The sequence below is a fragment of the Artemia sp. Qi Xiang Cuo genome, chromosome 7, assembly GCF_049724085.1.
Source record: "Artemia sp. Qi Xiang Cuo chromosome 7, ASM4972408v1, whole genome shotgun sequence".
NCBI classification, from domain to species: Eukaryota; Metazoa; Arthropoda; class Branchiopoda; order Anostraca; family Artemiidae; genus Artemia; species Artemia sp. Qi Xiang Cuo.
Genome location: NC_142800.1, coordinates 31,711,698 through 31,729,952, shown reverse-complemented (window position 1 = coordinate 31,729,952; position 18,255 = coordinate 31,711,698). Strand labels below are relative to the sequence as shown.

The following is an 18,255-nucleotide window of genomic DNA, read 5'->3' as shown; positions in this document are numbered from 1 at the left end:
AATGGAACTGATTTTGGACCACTTTTTGACACTGTTGTTAAAATTTAAAAAATAGAATGAATGATTGAGATAGTTATAGAGTTCAATCTACAACACGTGTAATATTTTCCCCTCAGAAGGATAATCAAGAACTCGACCTATTCCATTACCATAGCTATTCCGAGATTTTTAATAAAAATTGTGACATCGAACAAAGCCATCTAAAGAGTAAATAGAGGAACATGCATACGCTAGTCATAGAGAACATACCCAGATCAGGATTACAATTTGAAAGAGTCGATGGAATTAATCGTCGAATGACAAGATTACCAAATAATGTTGGAGGTACTTATAAAGAATTGTCTAAATTTGTAAAAAAAAAAACAAAGGCTTGCATTCCTTTCATTCTCTTTTGAAACGCTTCATCTGGAATTCTTTTTCAAGTATGCTTATTATAACATTTTCGAAATTGTCTAAACGTTCAGATAACTGCATTAAGCCCTTCGACTATACCAATAAAGTTGCATCTGCATCTGCACCATTTTTGGGTTTGCAACATTTCTAATTCTTATATTTATGTATTAATTTCCTCTTTTGTTAATTTTAAGGTTTTTTTTTACTAATAGTCCTTAGTCATCAACTTTAGTCAATATATTGTCAGGTGATTGATAAATATTTAGTATACTTGATAATACCTTCAATTAATTTCAGATTATTTAGGATCTGATCGTTAATAATTTTTTGTTTGAAATCATTTAACATTGAAATATTAACTGCATCTACCCCATTTTCTGGGTACAACATTTTCAATTCTTCTATTTACCACATTTACATCTTCTTTTGTTATCATTAACAGTAATTATTTTATAAAACCGTATAAAGCTCTCCGCTGTAACAAAAATACAATTATCAGGTACCAATTCTCTAAGAAATAATTGAGAGTCATATTTTGAGAGATTATACATTTCAAAAGGGATATGTTTAGGGATTTCTAAAGTTTATATTACATTCACCATGAGTAAATCCACGTATATTACCAGTCATGAGGTCGTGATCTAAATGGAAATTATAATTAACTATTCCTTTTTCACAAATATGACAGCTTATATTAGTTGTATTATTCCATTTTTCTTTTACTTCTTCTTGTGAATAACCATGTACTCTCTATCTATTTCCATACTCATTGGCTATTTTTTTGCACACTTCTGCTGTGGTAGTTTCAAAATGCCTGCTAGCATCTTCACCAAAGTATTCGTAATATTAATTTTGTGCTGTGTCAAAAGAAATACATACTTGGAATCCATAAGCAAATGGCTTTTTGCTCTGCTACTTTATTTTTCTTTTTGCCTTTCATTTGATTAAATTCTTCACTACACGATTCAAAATCAGCTATAATACAAAAGTGTACTTTCATTTTTTCAGTTATATTTTTAAATTCTATTTTAGACCCTGGTTTTGGCATAATGACGTAAGGTCTTCACAATTTTCTTTTTTATAATGTTCTTAAAATTTTTCTTGTTCATTAAGGTGTTTTCCACAAAATGTACATAGATGAATTTTCTATTTAGTTTTTGACATTTAGTTTTTGAGTTTTTGACATAGTTTTTTACGCATGCTTAGCAATTTTTCCATTGATCTTAGTATTAGGAATATGAGCTCTACTACTACTACTAACAACTCACCGCAGCACCTAGCCTCCTGAGGTCAACACAGCTACGCACGCTCCTCCTCCATCCCAATCTATTCAATGCCTCCCTTTTTATATCCGCTCATGAAGTTCCTATTTCCTTTAAATCTTTCTTTATGACGTCCTCCCACCCCAGAAGAGGACGACCTGCTTTCCGTTTAGCCCTAGACGTTTGGCCAAAAAGAAAAATCTTCGGCAATCTGTCATCCTTCATCCACACAACCTGCCCTAGCCACCTCAACCTTTCTTTCATAATAGCCCTAGAGAGCGGTATTGAACCACATTTTTCGTAGAGCCTATTGTTTGAAATACGGTCAGTCACGCGGGTACCCAGAACAATCCTTAAGCAATTTCTCTGGAAAACATCTAGCAAACCTTCATCCGCTTTTCGGAGCGCCCATGCTTCCGAGCCATATTTGACCATTGTCATCACTGTAGCCTCTAATATTCTAATCCTGGTTTGCAGACTTATCTTCCGATTCTTCCAAACATTTTTTAACTGTGAAAAAACACCCTGAGCCTTGGCTATTCCATTTTTAACATCTACACTGCTCCCAACATCCAAACTCTCACTGCTCCCAAAATGACATAATATCTTATACAATCTCTTAAAACTTTGTTTACGGCATCTCTCAGTCTAAAAAGTATCATATTACTAAGTGATTTACTACCTACAGAGAACAGATTAATTCCTCGATAATTACCACACTCACTCTTATCACCTTTCTTATAAAGTGGCTTAATTAAGGTTTTCCTCGTTAGGTACTTCCCCTTTTTCAAAAATCATATTCATAATCTTCAGTAACTTATTTCTAATCTCAGAACCACCATATTTAAGAAACTCATTTGCCACCCTATCAGCACCTGGAGCCTTTTTATTTTTTAGTCCTTTTATTACTGTCGCTAATTCCTCCTCGCAAATTCTCAAAATGTTCGGACCATCTCTCTTTAGTTTTTCTCCTTATCGCTAACTGCGGCCCCATTCCTATCTTTAACTGGGCCAAGTCCGCATTGACTACTCCCTCTCAATTTGTTAACATGCCAGTAGAATATTTTACTTTTATGCTGTCTAGCTGCATCTCCCAGATCCTCGGCAATTTTATTCATGTCCTCTACTTCACACCTCCTTAGTTCATACTTTAATGCTTTCTCCACTTTCTTTACATTCCTTTTGTTTTCATATGATCTATCCCTAAGGTAATTCTTGTACAAGTCCTTTCTCCTTTCTATCAAACATAATACTTTTTCACTAATATTCTTAGCTGCAGTTCTAGCTTTCTTCCCTAAGACACCTTCAGCAACTTCACAAATTATTTTTCTAAGATTATTCCAACCATCTTCCACATTATCTAATTTTAAACTCTCAAGTTTAGTATTCAACTGTTCCTGGAAAGTTTCTCAAAAATTCTTATCCTGGAGTCTACCAACATCATAACGTCCCGGGAGGTAGTTACCCTTCCGATATTTCAGCTTTAAATTAACCCTTGACACTACTAGAGGGTGATTTTTACTCTTAACATCAATAACGGCACTCCTATATACCCTAGTATCTTGTATTGATCCTGCCAGTCTTTGGTTTACAAAAACATAATCAATAAGGTTTTCTGTCTTACCATCACGTGAGTACCATGTTAACTTATGGGCCATTTTATAACCAAACACCGTATTGGTTATAACTAGATTATTATACCTACAAAATTGCAAAAGTCTGTATCCATTACTGTTTTCTTTTCCTACACCAAATTTACCTAGGCTAGGGTACAATCTATCCCTATTTCTACCAACCTGGGCGTTAATACCTCCAAGCAAAAACATCATATTTCTACTCTGAGCTTTTTAGTTATAAAATGAGCAATTGGTATTCTATTATTAATACCTTCCCAACCTAAACAAGACTTAGCAGCTTCCTTGTGCATCATGAGCCCTACTCCCTGTCTATGTGCCCCATCCATCCTGCCTGAATAAACAAATTCTATATCACCTAATTTCATACTTCCTACCCCTGGGATATGAGTTTCTGAAACTCCCCATCTTGAATATCCATTGGAAAGCTAGTAATCCCTTTAAAGTTGAATTAATTTTCATATTTTTGATCTTTTATAGTCTGTCTACATTATTACTGGCTGGATAAAGATAAGGAAATACCGACCAAAGAAAGTATTTATTATCATTATTTTTTTTGTTAATGCAAGCCTTTTTATTTTTTTTTTCACAAATGCGGGCAATCGTTTATAAGTAGCTCTGACACAATTTGGTAATCTTGTCATTCGATAATCTATTACACAGACTTTTTCAAATTATAAGCCTGATCGGGGTATATTTTCTATGACTAATGTATGTATATTCCTGTGATTACTATTTAGATGGCTTTGTTCAATGTCACTATTTTTATTAAAAGTCGAGGAATAGCTATGATAATGGAAAGGCTCAAGTTCTTCATCATCTCTCTGAGAGTAAAATATTACTGTGCTGTAAGTTAAACTCTAGAACTATCTCTATCATTAGTTCTATTTTGAAATCTCCAACAACAGTGTCAAAAAGAGGTCCAAAATCAGCTCTATTTGCATTCATTGAAATATTAGCTGCAAGGGAATTTTCTCTAATCCATTTGGGTTATTATCGCGTTCTTTTTCGTAAAAAATGTATTTAGGAATATCTTGAGCCTCTCTTGTTTTTATCTTATTTGTAAATAAGGAAATGTCAATATTCCGATTATATTTTGCCCTATATCTACCATTTAAATTTTTAATGACCTGTTAAATGTCCCCTTTCACTTTTAAAATTAGTCTCAACTTGTCTATTGCAATAACCTTTATACATTATTCTGTAAACAACATTTAATCACTTCTGGAATGTTAGCCATTTATTAAGAGCAGACACTATTTAATATATTTCTAAATCTTAAAAATAGTTAAGCCTGAAGAGTTTCATTGTTTCCTTTTTAATGATATTTATTATTTAGAAAATTTATCTAATAATTTCAGTCTCTTATAAATGGAAAAGAATTTACAAAGTAAGATTTATTGTATGCGATGTAAAAAGGTTACTGCTACTACTTCAATGATTCGAACAGTCAAACAGTTCGTGGTAACGTTTGACTTTCTCAAAACTCTATCTTTTTTAAACAATAAAAAACGTTAGCGTAAAGAGCGAGGTGTTGAGGAGGGGACAGTCCCTTTAATATACGGAATAATTTCTGTTTGTTTTAAGTTTTAACGTCGTTCCTTACTTTCAGTTGGAAAAAACCTGTTTTTTTTTTATTTAATTTCAAAAAGAAATGATGTACCTATGATTAAAGGCATTTGTGCACTATGTGGTTGCAATAAAAATCTTGTTAAAAAAAAGAAAGCAATTACTAAAAACCCTGGGTAGAGCAAAAAACTGGGTACATGCAAATCAAAGAAAAGTTTTTAGAAGAAAAGGTTTTAGAATGATATTACTCTAATTTTTTAGGGATTGATGGTTTACAAAAAAATTAAGATAAAATAGTTATACTGGTTCAAAAGCTAAAATAAAGAATTATTGCCAAAAAAAATTTAATTCCTTACACCACCCCTCTTATCACTCAATTGAAAGAAGACGAGTCTGTACACATGGTATTGATGAACACTGGCAAGACGATTTAGTTAATATGCAATAGTATAAAAAGGAAAATAAAAATTTTAATTATAGTCTTACAGTGATTGATTGTTTTAGTAAATATGCTTGGTGTATCCATTTAAAAAATAAAATGGGTATGGAAATTATTTACGCTTAACGGAATTAATTTAAAATAGAAACATAAAAAGTTAAAAAACAGATAAAGGTAAAGAACTTGTTATGAAAAATATTCAAGTATTTTTAAAACTCATGAAATTCATTGTTTTTTTATCTAAAAGTGAGAGAAATTACGGAACCACTTTGCTTAAAACAGTGCTCAACGTTGGATAGACGTATTATGTCATTCGTTGACAATTATAATTATCATAGGCAGCACAATAGCGCTGCCTATGTAAAGAACGATGTTGGCACAATGTATAATTTATTTTTTTCCTTTAGACCAGGGCACTTGGTATCGAAGGAGTTGTCATTGAAACGTCGAAAAGGGCTCATTCGATTTGAAATCGGAGTGGCTTGTGCTTTTTAATAGTCAAAGTGATAGGAAGGCAACTACCACCCCATCCATGCCCATCATTTCCCCAAAAAGATCCAATCAAAATTCTGAGACGGCCATTTTGTTCAGCGTAGTTGATTTCCGGATAGTAAATATGTTTTTGAGGAGGAAACTCCCCAACAGCCCTCAGGGTAAGGGTTTTAAGTTATGCCCTGGGGGCATATAAGAACGATGTAGGCACAATGTAAAATTTATTATTTTTTCTTTTAGACCAGGGCACTTCATATCGGAAAAGTTGTCTTAGAAACTTCGAAAAAGGCACATTCAATTGCAAATTGAACTGTGCCCTTTTTAATAGTCGAAAGTGATTGGAAGGCATCTAACATCCTTTCCACGCCCACCTTTTCCTGAACCACATCCAATCAAAGTTTTGAGATAGTCATTTTGTTCAGCGTAGTTGATTTCCAGATAGAAATTATGTTTTTGAGGACGACACTCCCCCACATCCCTCAGGACAAGGGTTGTAAGTTATGCCCTGGGGGCATATAAGGTTTTTATAGAAAGTGTTGTCGTTAAAACTTCAAAAAGGGCTCATTTGATTGGAAATTGGAAATTTAAATGGCTAGTGCCCTTTTTAATAGTCGAAAGTGATTGGAAGGCAACTAACACCCCTTCCACGCCCACCCAACACAACCAATCAAAATTTTGAGATAGCCATTTTGTTCAGCGTAGTTTATTTCCAGAAATAAATTATGTTTTTGAGGAGGACACTACCCCACAGCCTTCAGGGCAAGGGCTGTAAATTATGCCTTGAGGGCATATAAGGTTTTAATAGAAAGTGTTGTCGTAGAAACTTCAAAAAAGTCTCACTCGACTGGAAATTCAAAGCGCTAGTGCCCTTTTTAATAGTCGAAAGTGATTGAAGGGCAACTAACCTACCTCTCACGCTCACCTTTTCCCCAAACACATCCAATCAAAATTTTGAGATAGACATTTTTTTCAACGTAATTGAAAGTTCTGGAAATTAGATCTTTGAGGATGACAACCCCCCACAGCCCTCAGGACAAGTGTTGTAAGTTATGCCATGGGGGCATATATGCTTTTTATAGAAAGTGTTGTCGCAGAAAGTTCATAAAAGGCTCATTCGATTGAAAATTGAAATGGCTAGTGCCCTATTTAATATTCGAAAGTGATTGGACGGCAACTAACATCCCTTCCACGCCCACCATTTCCCCAAACGCATCCAATCAAAATTTGAGATAGCCATTTTATTCAACGTAGTTGAAAGTTCTGGAAATTATACCTTTGAGCAGGACACTCCCCCTACAGTGTTCAGGGCAAGGGTTATAAGTTATGCCCTGGGGTCATATAATGTTTTATTGAAATCTTTGTCGTAGGAACTTGAAAAGGGGCTTATTCGATAAAAAATTCAAAGAGCTAGAAAAAAGGCTATGTCAAAATTTTGATTGTATGTGTTTTAGGAACAAGAGAGCGTGAGAGGGCGGTTAATTGCCCTCAAGTCACTTTCGACTATTAAAAAAGGGCACCAGCCCTTTGAATTTCCCATTAAATGAGCCATTTTTCAAGTTTCTAAGATAAAACTTTCAATAAAAACCTTATATGCCCCCAGGGCATAACTTGCAACCTTAGTCATGGGGGCTGTGGGAGGAGTTTCATTTTCAAAGACCTAGTGTCCAGAACTTTCAACTACGTTGAACAAAATGACTATCTGAAAATTTGGATTGGATGTGTTTGGGGAAATGGTGGGTGTGAGAGGGGGGGTTAGTTGCCCTCCAATCACTTTCAACTGTAGGGCAATAGCCCTCTCAGTTTTCAATTGAATGAGCCCGTTTTGAAGTTTCTGCGACAGCGCTATCCATAAGAACCTTATATGCCCTCAGGGTATAACTTATAACCATTGCCCTGGGGGCTCTTGGGGTTTTGTCATCCTCAAATACATAAATTCCAGAACTTTCAACTACGTTGAATAAAACGAATATCTCAAAATTATGATTGGATATATTTTGGGAAATGGTGGGTGTGAGAGGGGGTTTAGTTGCCTTTCATTCGGTTTTGACTATTAAAAAGGGCACAAGCCGTTTCAATTTTCAACCAAATGAGCACTTTTTGAAGTTTCTACAGCATTGCTTTCTATAAAAACCTTCTATGCCCCCAGGGCATAAATGACAATCCTTTCCCTTATTGCTGAGGAGGGGTTGTCATCCTCAAAGATATAATTTCCAGAACCCTCAACGACGTAAAAAAAGGATATCTCAAAATTTTTATAGTATGCGTTTGGGGAAAAGGTGGACGTGAGAGGTGATTAGTTGCCCTCCAATTATTTTCAACATTTAACAAGGGCACTAGCCATTTCAATTTCCAATCGAATGAGCCCTTTTTAAATTAATACGACAACGCTTTCTATAAATACCTTATATTCTAACAGGGCATGGCTTACAACCCTTTCCCTGAGGGCTGTGGGGGGGGGGGGGGGTCATCCTTAAAGACCTAATTTCCAAAACTTGCAACTACGTTGAACAAAATGGCTATCTAAAATTTTGATTGGATGCGTTTGGAGAAAAGATGGGCGTGAAAGGGGGGTTAATTGCCCTCCAATCACATCCGACATTAAAAAGGGCACTAGCCCATTGAATTTCCAATTGAATGAGCCATTTTTCAAGTTTGTACGACAAAGCTTTCAATAAAAACCTTATATGCGCCAAGAACATAACTTATAATCCTTGCCTTGAAGACTCTGGGGGGAGTGTCCTGCTCAAAGATATAGTTTCCAGAACTTTCAACTGCATTGAACATAATGGCTATCTCAAGATTTTGATTGGAGGTGTTTGGATAAATGTTTGGCATGTAAGAGGTGCTAGTTGCCTTCCAATCACTTTCGAATATTATAAATGGTACTAGCCATTTCAATTTCCAATCGAATGACCCCTTTTTGATGTTTTGTTTCTATGACAAAGCTTTCTATTAAACCTTATATGCCCTTACGGCAAAACTTACAACCCTTCCCTGAGGGCCTTTGGGGGCAGGGTGTCATTCTTAAAGACCTAATTTCCAAAACTTTCAAACTATGTTGAACCAAATAGCTATCTAAAAATTTTGATTGGATGTGTTTGTGGAAAAGATAGGCGTGAGAGGGGGGTTAGTTGCCACTAAGTCACTTTCTACTATTAAAAAAGGGCACTAGCCCTTTGAATTTAAAATCGAATGAGCCCTTTTCAAGTCTCTACGACACAACTTTCTAAACAAATCTTATATGCCAACAGGGCATAACTTATAACCCTTGCCCTTAAGACTGTGGGGGGGAGTGTCCTGCTCAAAGATTTAATTTTCAGAACTTTCAACTGCGTTTAACAAAATGGCTATCTCAAAACTTTTATTGGATGTGTTTAGATAAATGGTGGGCTTGTAAGAGGTGTTAGTAGCCTTACAATCACTTTTGACTATTAAAAAGGGCACTAGCCATTTCAATTTCCAATCGAATCAGCCGTTTTTGAAGTTTTTACGACAACACTATCTATAAAAACCTTATATTCCCCCAGTACATAATTTACAACCCTTGCCATGAGGGTTGTTGGGGGGGGGGTTGTCATCCTCAAACACTTAATTTTCAGATCTTTCAACAACGTTGAAAAAAATAGTTATCTCAAAATTTTGATTGAATGTGTTTGGGGAAAAGGTTGGGGTGACAGGGGGGTTAGTTGCCCTCCAATCACTTTCGACTATTAAAAAGAGCACTAGCCCTTTGTATTCCGAGTTGAATGAGCCCTTTGAAGTTTTTACAACAACGCTTTCTATAAAAACTCTGTATGCCCACAGGGTATAACTTACAAACCTTGCCCTGAGGGCTGTGGGGGGAGTGTACTCCTCAAAACATAATTTCCATCAGGAAATCAACTTCGTTGAACAAAATATCAATCTCAAAATATTGATTAGATATGTTTGGGGAAATGGTGGGCGTGGAAGGGGTGTTAGTTGCCTTCCAATCACTTTCGACTATTAAAAAGGGAACTTCGATATCCAATCGAATGAACCCTTTTCTTAGTCTCTACGACAGCTCCTTCGATACGAAGTGCCCTGGTCTAAACCAAAAAATAAATAATACATTTTGTCATCGTCGTTCTTTACTTAGGCAGCGCTATTGCGCTGCCTATGTTATAAGAATTATTTACTAAACAAAAATCTTCGTTTTTTAACGAGCACCAAGTAAAGAACAAACCAAACCGAATCAGGCAACCGATTCTTTCAGACCCTGTAAAGCTCTTTTAAAAGATACAAGAATTGTTTATTTAACAAAAATTCTCGTTTTTTAATGAGCACCAAGTAAAGAAAAGACTACACTGAATCAGGCAACATAGTCTCTCAAACCCCGTAAACCTCTTATAAAAGATTCAAGAATTATTTATTTAAAAAAAAACCTTAAAAATCTTCGATGATGGATTATAAAGGTTCCCTGAATCAAAACATCTTTTGTGAGCGGTTTGGGAAATGTCTTGAGGCGTAAACACCTTGAAGGAAACATATCTTGAAGAAAAAATCTCGAAGAAAAAAACTTGTAATCTTAAAGAAAAAGAAAAGTTGATGAAGAAAAAAATTTCGAAGAAAAAAATATATTGAATGAAATGTATCTAAGGAAAAATCTTGAAGAAAAAGAAATATCTCGACAAAAAAAAATCTCAAAGAAAAAATACCTCTCCTAAAATGTTACGTAACACCCACGTGTGTGCCATCCTCAGTTACAACCGGGGGTTCCACACTTGACTAGCGGCCCATGAGATCTTGTAAAACAAGTCACTAGAGATTACGTCATCCTGGACATAGGTAAACAATTACTTAACAAGCAACTCCCCACACTATTACGTAACAAAGAGGTCTACATAATAAATACAAGTGCCTTGAAGAAAACGCTTGCATAGGTCAACAATTACGTAACAAGCATCTCCCTATAGTATCATGTAACACCCAGATGTTCATAGTCAATACCAACGTCTTGAAGAAAACATTTGCATAGGTAAACAATTACTTAAAAAGCAACTCCCTATAGTATTAAGTAACACCCAGATGCGCGTAATAATATCTTGAAGGATTAGCAACTGCAATATTATACCCACTTTGGCTGTTTTGAAATTTGTTATGGTGTCACTACTAATGACAACCAGGAAAGTAAGAGTTTTAACTTTACCAATTGCTCCATTATGAATGCCTGGCCTTCCACAGCCTGGTTGATTGTCTCCTCCATTAACATAGAAGTCAACATCCCCAAGTGATTGCTGTATACCGAAATGTCCGTATTTCGCAAGTCCAACATCTGTATGAATTACATCAACAAATGTGGCATCACTGTGATGTAATCTTTGGGTTGGTGGCAGGATTTTATAGACTGGGCCAGCAGGATCAAAAGCTAGACAAAAATATCTAGTTTTATCACTGGAAAAATTCTGTTAGAATGTTGCAATAAAAAGAACAATTTCACAGATGATGTTCATGCACTTCGTCAATGACGAGTAAATTACGTCGCTCAGATTTACATTATACTTCTTTATAGAAAGATTAATGTTTTTACATATTTCTCAAAAGTCTAAAAAATTTGTATGTGTACAAAATTTTAGATCATATTCTACAATTCTGAATGTTTCAACATTTTTTTCAAAATGACTGAACTTTTGAAATTTGTTTTTCCTTCAATAATACACTTTGTCTTGAAAAACAAATTTTGCCCTAATAAGCATATATTTTTGAATTTTTCTTTAATATTAACAATTCAATTTTTATTTTAATTTCAATTCTATAATATTAACGGCCAGCTAGGTCTGAAACAACTCTATGGTTGAAAATGACGCTTAAAAAACAAGACAATGTTCTAATTGTCTAGGTATATAGCTAAACAATCTTGTCTAGCTGTTCAAGGTACTGACTTGATAGTAACCACTATATGATCAGCATACGTATATAAATTAGAACTGCAAAACTAACCTTACAAATTAATTACAGTTTTAACTTTTTTACGGGTCGCCAAAACTTCTACCCGCAACTATGTAAACCTTCTGGATGTTGGTATTGTGCAGACATATATCGAGGTAACCAAAGTAAAAATACCCTATTATTTTATTGAACGACTGGGAAGAGTGAAAAGACAGGGCAGATCGGGAACTGATATTAGTTCGCTGTTAGAAAATCACAAAGAAGCTTTGCGATACACACACGTGTCGGGATATTTTTGCTGTACAAGATTTCAAGCAAGATACTGGGTCAAGTGACTCAGTTTCACACAATCTGAGATTGACCGCTGCATTGTCCAGGGCATAGCTAGATGGTTATTTGTAATTAACATTTTGTTACATTGTTGACACCTTACCTAAAACCTTCAATAGAACGTTAATATTAAACTTTCTTCGTGGGAAATTTACAGAAGTATATGGGTCCAGTTGTGGGAGGCTCACTTGTTTGAAGTTTAGTTACTTGAAGGAACAGGTACTTAGAGTTATACTTTGTATTCTGTATGCTTTCTGAGATATGGTTCTTGTAACATCTAACTATGTAAGAAGCACTCAAAAGAAATGTTTCGCTGTTTCTTGTCACTTTTTTTTCTTGATAAATCCTTTCTCTTTGTCTTTCTTAGTTGACTTTATAAATCAATTACAATCCCTCTCATTGTTCAAACGAATTACTAACCAAAGCGACTAAAGTACATACTTCTTTGATATATTGACTTAACGATGACTTGCAATCCTGACTTAAAATGACTCAAATTGAGAAATGAACACGCCTGGTTTCATGCTGAAAAAAAATTGTAGTACTTGTCTAGAATCCAGTAAACACGCGATAATTGTATTGTGAGAACAGATAGGCATTACCCGGTACTTATGTGAGACGCTATACAAACAAAAGGTTTCTCACTCCGGGAACTATATTTAAACTTTAGTTTTTGGAGATTTAGGGGGAATAAAAGGTACCTAGGTTGGGTTAGGTCAGGTTAGGTTACGTATTTAATATAATTGCTATACTTTACCCCCCCCCCCACTCACCCCCTAATGTGCAAATATATAGCCCACATTCCTTTCTAAACTATTATATTTTCGTCCTATTTTGTTTTATTTCATTAGCACTAACAAAACTTCACTTCTCGCGTGTTTACTGGATTCTATTTCAGTACCAAAATTATTAAATAACGCAATCTATTTGCGGGCCACTTATTCTGCGACGTAAATTTGTTAAGAAATTGATTTATATGTCCAAGTCTTATGGGATTTTTTGCTTAAGTGAAATCACCTGATATCCTGTCTATAGTTCTTTTGCTCAGCTTCCCTACAAACCCTGCACCATGACAAGCTAGACTGGTTGATAAAATGTGGATTTCAGGGGTTGGGGGCATTCTTTCGATAAATGTTGCCACTATTTTCGCCATAGTCCACATTCGCTGCATTGTTCTTACGTAGCTGGCAGACATAGCATCTGCAACCCAGTTTACAATGATGACGTTCACGTCTTCGTACTGCACGTACGCTATAAATAAAAACAAGGATCAATCATTTTTCTTAAATTTTCTGTTATTTAATGGTTATTAATTAATTTTATTAAAGAATGAGTTTCCTTTTGCATCCTCTATTTAAATTATTTAGTTAGGTTTATTAGTTATTGACCTATTTAGACCTACCAACTTATAGTTTGGCTAAGTTTGTTGCAGAAATACCAAAAAATGTCAATACTGTATTTAGATCCATCGATCAGCTTAAAGCGTCTCTTATCAGGGGTATCAACTAGACTTTAATTAATACAATTGTTTTTAGATATTTATTTCACTAGCTTAAGGCACAGTTAAGTTTATATTTTTTAGGAAAATTATTATTTACGTATGATCTTCCTTAGTAATCACCCCTCCCTGTCGTTCCAAATCATAAGCATTGAAATAAGTTATTCTATTTTTTAAGATTAATTATAGGTTGTGAAAAAACTAACCTTAGTTTTTAAATATTAAAGAACTCGATCTTCCTTTACCCTACTTCAATACGCAATGGAAAAGTGAATGTTACGATGGACGTAGTAACATTTCTACTGGGATTGTGCAGGGCATAATCAGCTTCCAAAATTAATAAGCTTTCATCACAGTTCAGCTGACATAATTTCATCTTATAGTGTGACTATCTGTTTTTCGAATGTACATTTTAAAAAAAATACCAGCTACAAATCAAACAGCCTTATTTTCAGAATCAATTGCTCCTACTTCTTTATCTTGATTTGACGACATGATTGGTACTTTCTTTTAAGAAAACATTTATGCCATCTTCTTAAAAATGAATGGTCTGATTAATTTGTACTTACAAGAATGACAAATTTAGGCAAAACTTGAGAACAGTGGACTAAAAGTAAACCAAAGTGGAACAAGATTAAAATTGCTCTAGCAAAGCATAAATTGTTAAAAGCCCATTTACAGGGAGATTCTATTTATATCGAAATTTAGACAGCACTAATCTGATTCAATCCTTATTTTTCATTAGCTTTTCAACCGATCAGAAAATTATGTTTCATATATATTTGGCTCAAATTAGCGCCAGCTAAATATTGGTTGTAGAAGAAGTTTTATTGTGATTGGCTTTAAATCAACCATTATTTTGCAGCCCTTCAGGCCCAATAGAATATTACGCCGCAAAAAAGATTTTTTTGCAAAACAAAATTATGACACATTTCATAAACAAGGTAAAAAAAAGGGAATACAAAAACAAATGCGAGCGTACCCATAACCCCCCCCCCACTCTTTTCTTCTTTATTAGTTTAACAGCATACGCTTTATAAAGTCAATCTTTCGAGCACCTCTCTAGTGCCTGCAGCAACGCTCCGAAGTGCTCTAAGTGCGCCGGTGCCCACGTCGCATCACGGACGTCCCCATGCACGTCCACCACAGTTAAATGTGCTCTATGCCCAGAAGGCCACAACACCCACCCCTCATACAGCATGAGATGCCCACTAGTTAGAAATGCTATGAAAAAGCCTACTACAACGAAATGACTTCTCTCTCCATCATCTGCCGAAATATCTATGGGCACAATTCAGTAAAACTAGACTACGTTAAAGAACTATGCCGTCAATTTAATGTTGTGTGCTTACAAGAACATATACTCACCTCCGAAAATTTTGGTCTTTTCGAACAGTTGAATCAAAAAACTGTGTTCATGCATGAAGCAAAAAGGTCCTCAGTCCGTGGTCGACCTAGTGGGGGCACTGCTATCATAACGAACAGTTCGCTTGAATGTCAAAAGCTGGAATCGTGTGAGTTCTTCCTCGCTGTAGATTTTCCTGGCCCCGGGGGTTTTGTTCTGATCACGGTTTATCTACCAACAAACCTAAACACCCTCTCTTCCGAAAAACGGTTCTCGGAAGCTTGTGGCCGCCTCTCGCGCTTACTTTTTAGGCTGGGCAATCGAAGAGTGCTAGTCTGCGGTGACTTTCAGTGCGACTTAACGAACCCATCAAATAAGCTCTCCGAAATCTTCTTCTCAGTAATCCCAGCTGGGTATGATCTCTGTGAAAAGACTGATACATATACGTACATCCATAATTCCGGTTCAACGACAAACATTGACCATGTGCTATGTAACTTCTCTCTAGGTGCTCCAGTCACCGTGGACTCTGAGCACACGGTAAGTGATCACCTTGGCTTGTGCTTTAAGGCTAATTTCTTCCCGTGTAGGTCGAATAAGCCCCAAATTTATGCTACCAAGACTGAGTGGAATAAAATAAACGCCGACCAGTATAAACAGACATGTGATGAGATTCTCGGAAAGATAAAAGTTCCCTTTCAGCTCTTGATGCATGGCTCGAGTGATTTGGTAGCACTAGACATTTATTGTACTGAGATTATACATGCAATGAAAACGGCTGAGCAGGCTTCTGTACCCACTCGCCGTTTTAAACCTGGAATCAGCAAGCCTGGCTGGAGTCGCTCTCCTAAATTAATGCAAGCCCAAGCGCGTGCTAAGTTTTGGGTGAGATTATGGCGCGATTGCGCGAGGCCTAGGTCAGGTGTAGTGTTTGAGCAGTTCCGCAACACGAAAAAAACTTATAATAAGGCTGTAAGTGATCTTAAAGCTGCCGAAGCCGAACTTGCTTCCCAAGAAGCAGCAAATAATCCTGTATCTATGTGGAAGTCTTTTAGACAGTCTAAACCAGTGACAAACCCTGCTAGTAACATACCTGAGGAGCAGTGGGTAAAACATTATAGTGAAGTTTTTGGGATTAAACATGCCCAACTAACAACCGAAAGTGATAGTGAGCTCTCACGAGCTTTTGCGTCCCTCTTGAGCCAACGGAACTATTTTACCGTCTCAATAGGCGAAGTGTTCCAGGTTATTAAGCAGCTGAGAAAGGGCAAGGCTCCCGGGCACGACGGAATTGTGACTGAACACCTCCGCTGTGGCTCACCTCTGCTCATTGAGCACTTGACGCTGCTATATCAACTGTGACTTGATTCTGGTGCAGTCCCTAGGTTGTTTGCCCTAGGTATTGTGTCTAACGTCTTGAAGAAGGGAAAAAATCGTAACCTCTGCTCTAGCTATAGGCCTATAACAGTTTCTAGTACATTAAGCAAAGTGTTAGAGAGACTTCTGTTACCTGAGCTGTTACAAAAGTGTAAAATTGACAATCGACAATTCGGGTTCCGTCGCCACCTCGGTTGTGCATTTGCACATCGCCTTCTTACGCGTAGAGTATCGAAAGCTCAGAATCAATCACGGACTCTTTTAATTTGTGCAGTAGATGTGTCCGCGGCGTTCGATTCGGTAATTCATTCAAAGTTAATTTTGAACCTGCTGCACCAAGGTGTGAACCCACATGTAGCGGCCGTCCTATGGCACTGGTATTCGAGTAGCCTTATCCGTGTTAAGTTGAGTAGTGAACTCCTGTCGAAACCGATTAAGCTTCACCGGGGACTGCGTCAAGGGTCGGTTTTAAGCCCTGTACTCTTCAATTCACTAACCTCGTCGGTAACAAAAAAGATTAACGGTGGTTTTAACACTGAATGTATGGATGTGAGCCTACTGTGCTACGCAGACGACATATTACTGGTGAGCACATCGCTTTGTAACCTTCAAGCTAATATCGATCTCCTAAGTCGAGGTTATACTAATATTGGTCTGGTTATTAACCCTGCTAAAACAGAATTTCTTGTTTTTGAACCCCCGCGTGCGCCGTCTGAAGTTGCCCGTCGCGAGGCTACCCGTGTTACCGTTGCAGGGCAAGTAGTACTTCCAAGCCGCAAGTTGAAGTACCTAGGTATCACATATGGAAGCGACCTCAGAAGCTCGCGTGCTCTTTTTGTTGACCAGGTTCTGTCGGGTTTTCGGTCTGGGTATGCTAAACTTGCAGCCCTGAAGTTTAAATTTAATAAGCATATCCTTGCTAGGTTGTATCGTGCCGTCGCTCTTCCCTTTGCTCACTACATTTCACCCGTTTGGCATTGGCTATCGAATTCGGATATGTTGCGAATCCGTTCAGGCTTTTGCAAATATTTAAAGTTTCTGCTTGGTCTGCCACTTTACCTCCGTAACACTGGTCTGCTAGAAAAGTATCATATACCTGATCCTGTTGAGTTCATGCCGAATTTTGAAAAACAAGCTCTCGTGAAACACAGGGCACTATTATTTGATTTCCCAGCGACTTTGTTGCTTGATAGTTGAAGTGTGACTTGTTTGTATTTAGTAGATTATTATGTTCGGTTGATTTGTTTTCGTCTTTATTTTCTCTTTTCTTTTGTTTTGCTCCGCTTCTTCATGCTTCTTTTTTATAGCGGGTTTGTAATAAATTATTATTATTATTATAGGCATTTCCGGCAGGTGTTTTAGGAAGCTTTCAAAGTTTCCCAGTTATTGCAAGGGGCCAGATAGGTGGAATATAGAGCAATATTTGTTACCCCATGCCTCAATTGATCCAACCCAACGTATATCGAAATTATGCCCCACAATGCCACTATAAACACAAGCGCTCGTAATATGGCTTCCCCGTAATCCTCAAAGACGGCCATTGAAAATTTTTTCTCCAAGCCTTGCAGGTCCGACAGTCCTAACATAGGAGAAATAGTTCCAATCGGTATCTCCCATGGTTTCGTCATTAGTGATTGTTTCATAGTTCAGATATTCGTCTTTACGAGCATTCAATGCTGCGATAATTCTATCATGTACAGACACTTTCTTGATGCAATTCATCTTCAGTTTTACAATAAGACATAGGTGCTTATTCTACCAATACACTATAAGAACTGATCAAAAACGTACAATAGACGAAACACCGTTTTTTTTTTTGTTTTTTTTTACTTTTAAGAAGACCTGAGTTTCCATGACAACCGAGGATGTGCCTTCTGGATTCCATGAAAGTCATAGGAAAAAAGATTAAATCGCTCATCGATAATCCATATATTTATTGAAACTAAATAAATATTATTTAGCATATCATTATTTAATAAGTATTTAATTTATTATATCTATTTAATTTA

At 36.4% G+C, this 18,255-nt stretch overlaps 1 protein-coding gene across 1 annotated transcript in view; it reads right to left on the bottom strand.

The window, feature by feature from the left end:
- The window catches only part of LOC148950170 (pancreatic lipase-related protein 2-like), a 45,296-nt gene that overhangs the window by 11,576 nt on the left and 15,465 nt on the right, over positions 1-18,255 (bottom strand). The window contains exons 4-5 of the mRNA XM_089091485.1: positions 13,044-13,277; positions 10,957-11,175 (exon numbers count right to left, since the gene is read on the bottom strand). Of these exons, the coding sequence (XP_088947611.1) occupies positions 10,957-11,175; positions 13,044-13,277 (453 nt within the window). The remainder of the gene's footprint in view (positions 1-10,956; positions 11,176-13,043; positions 13,278-18,255) is intronic.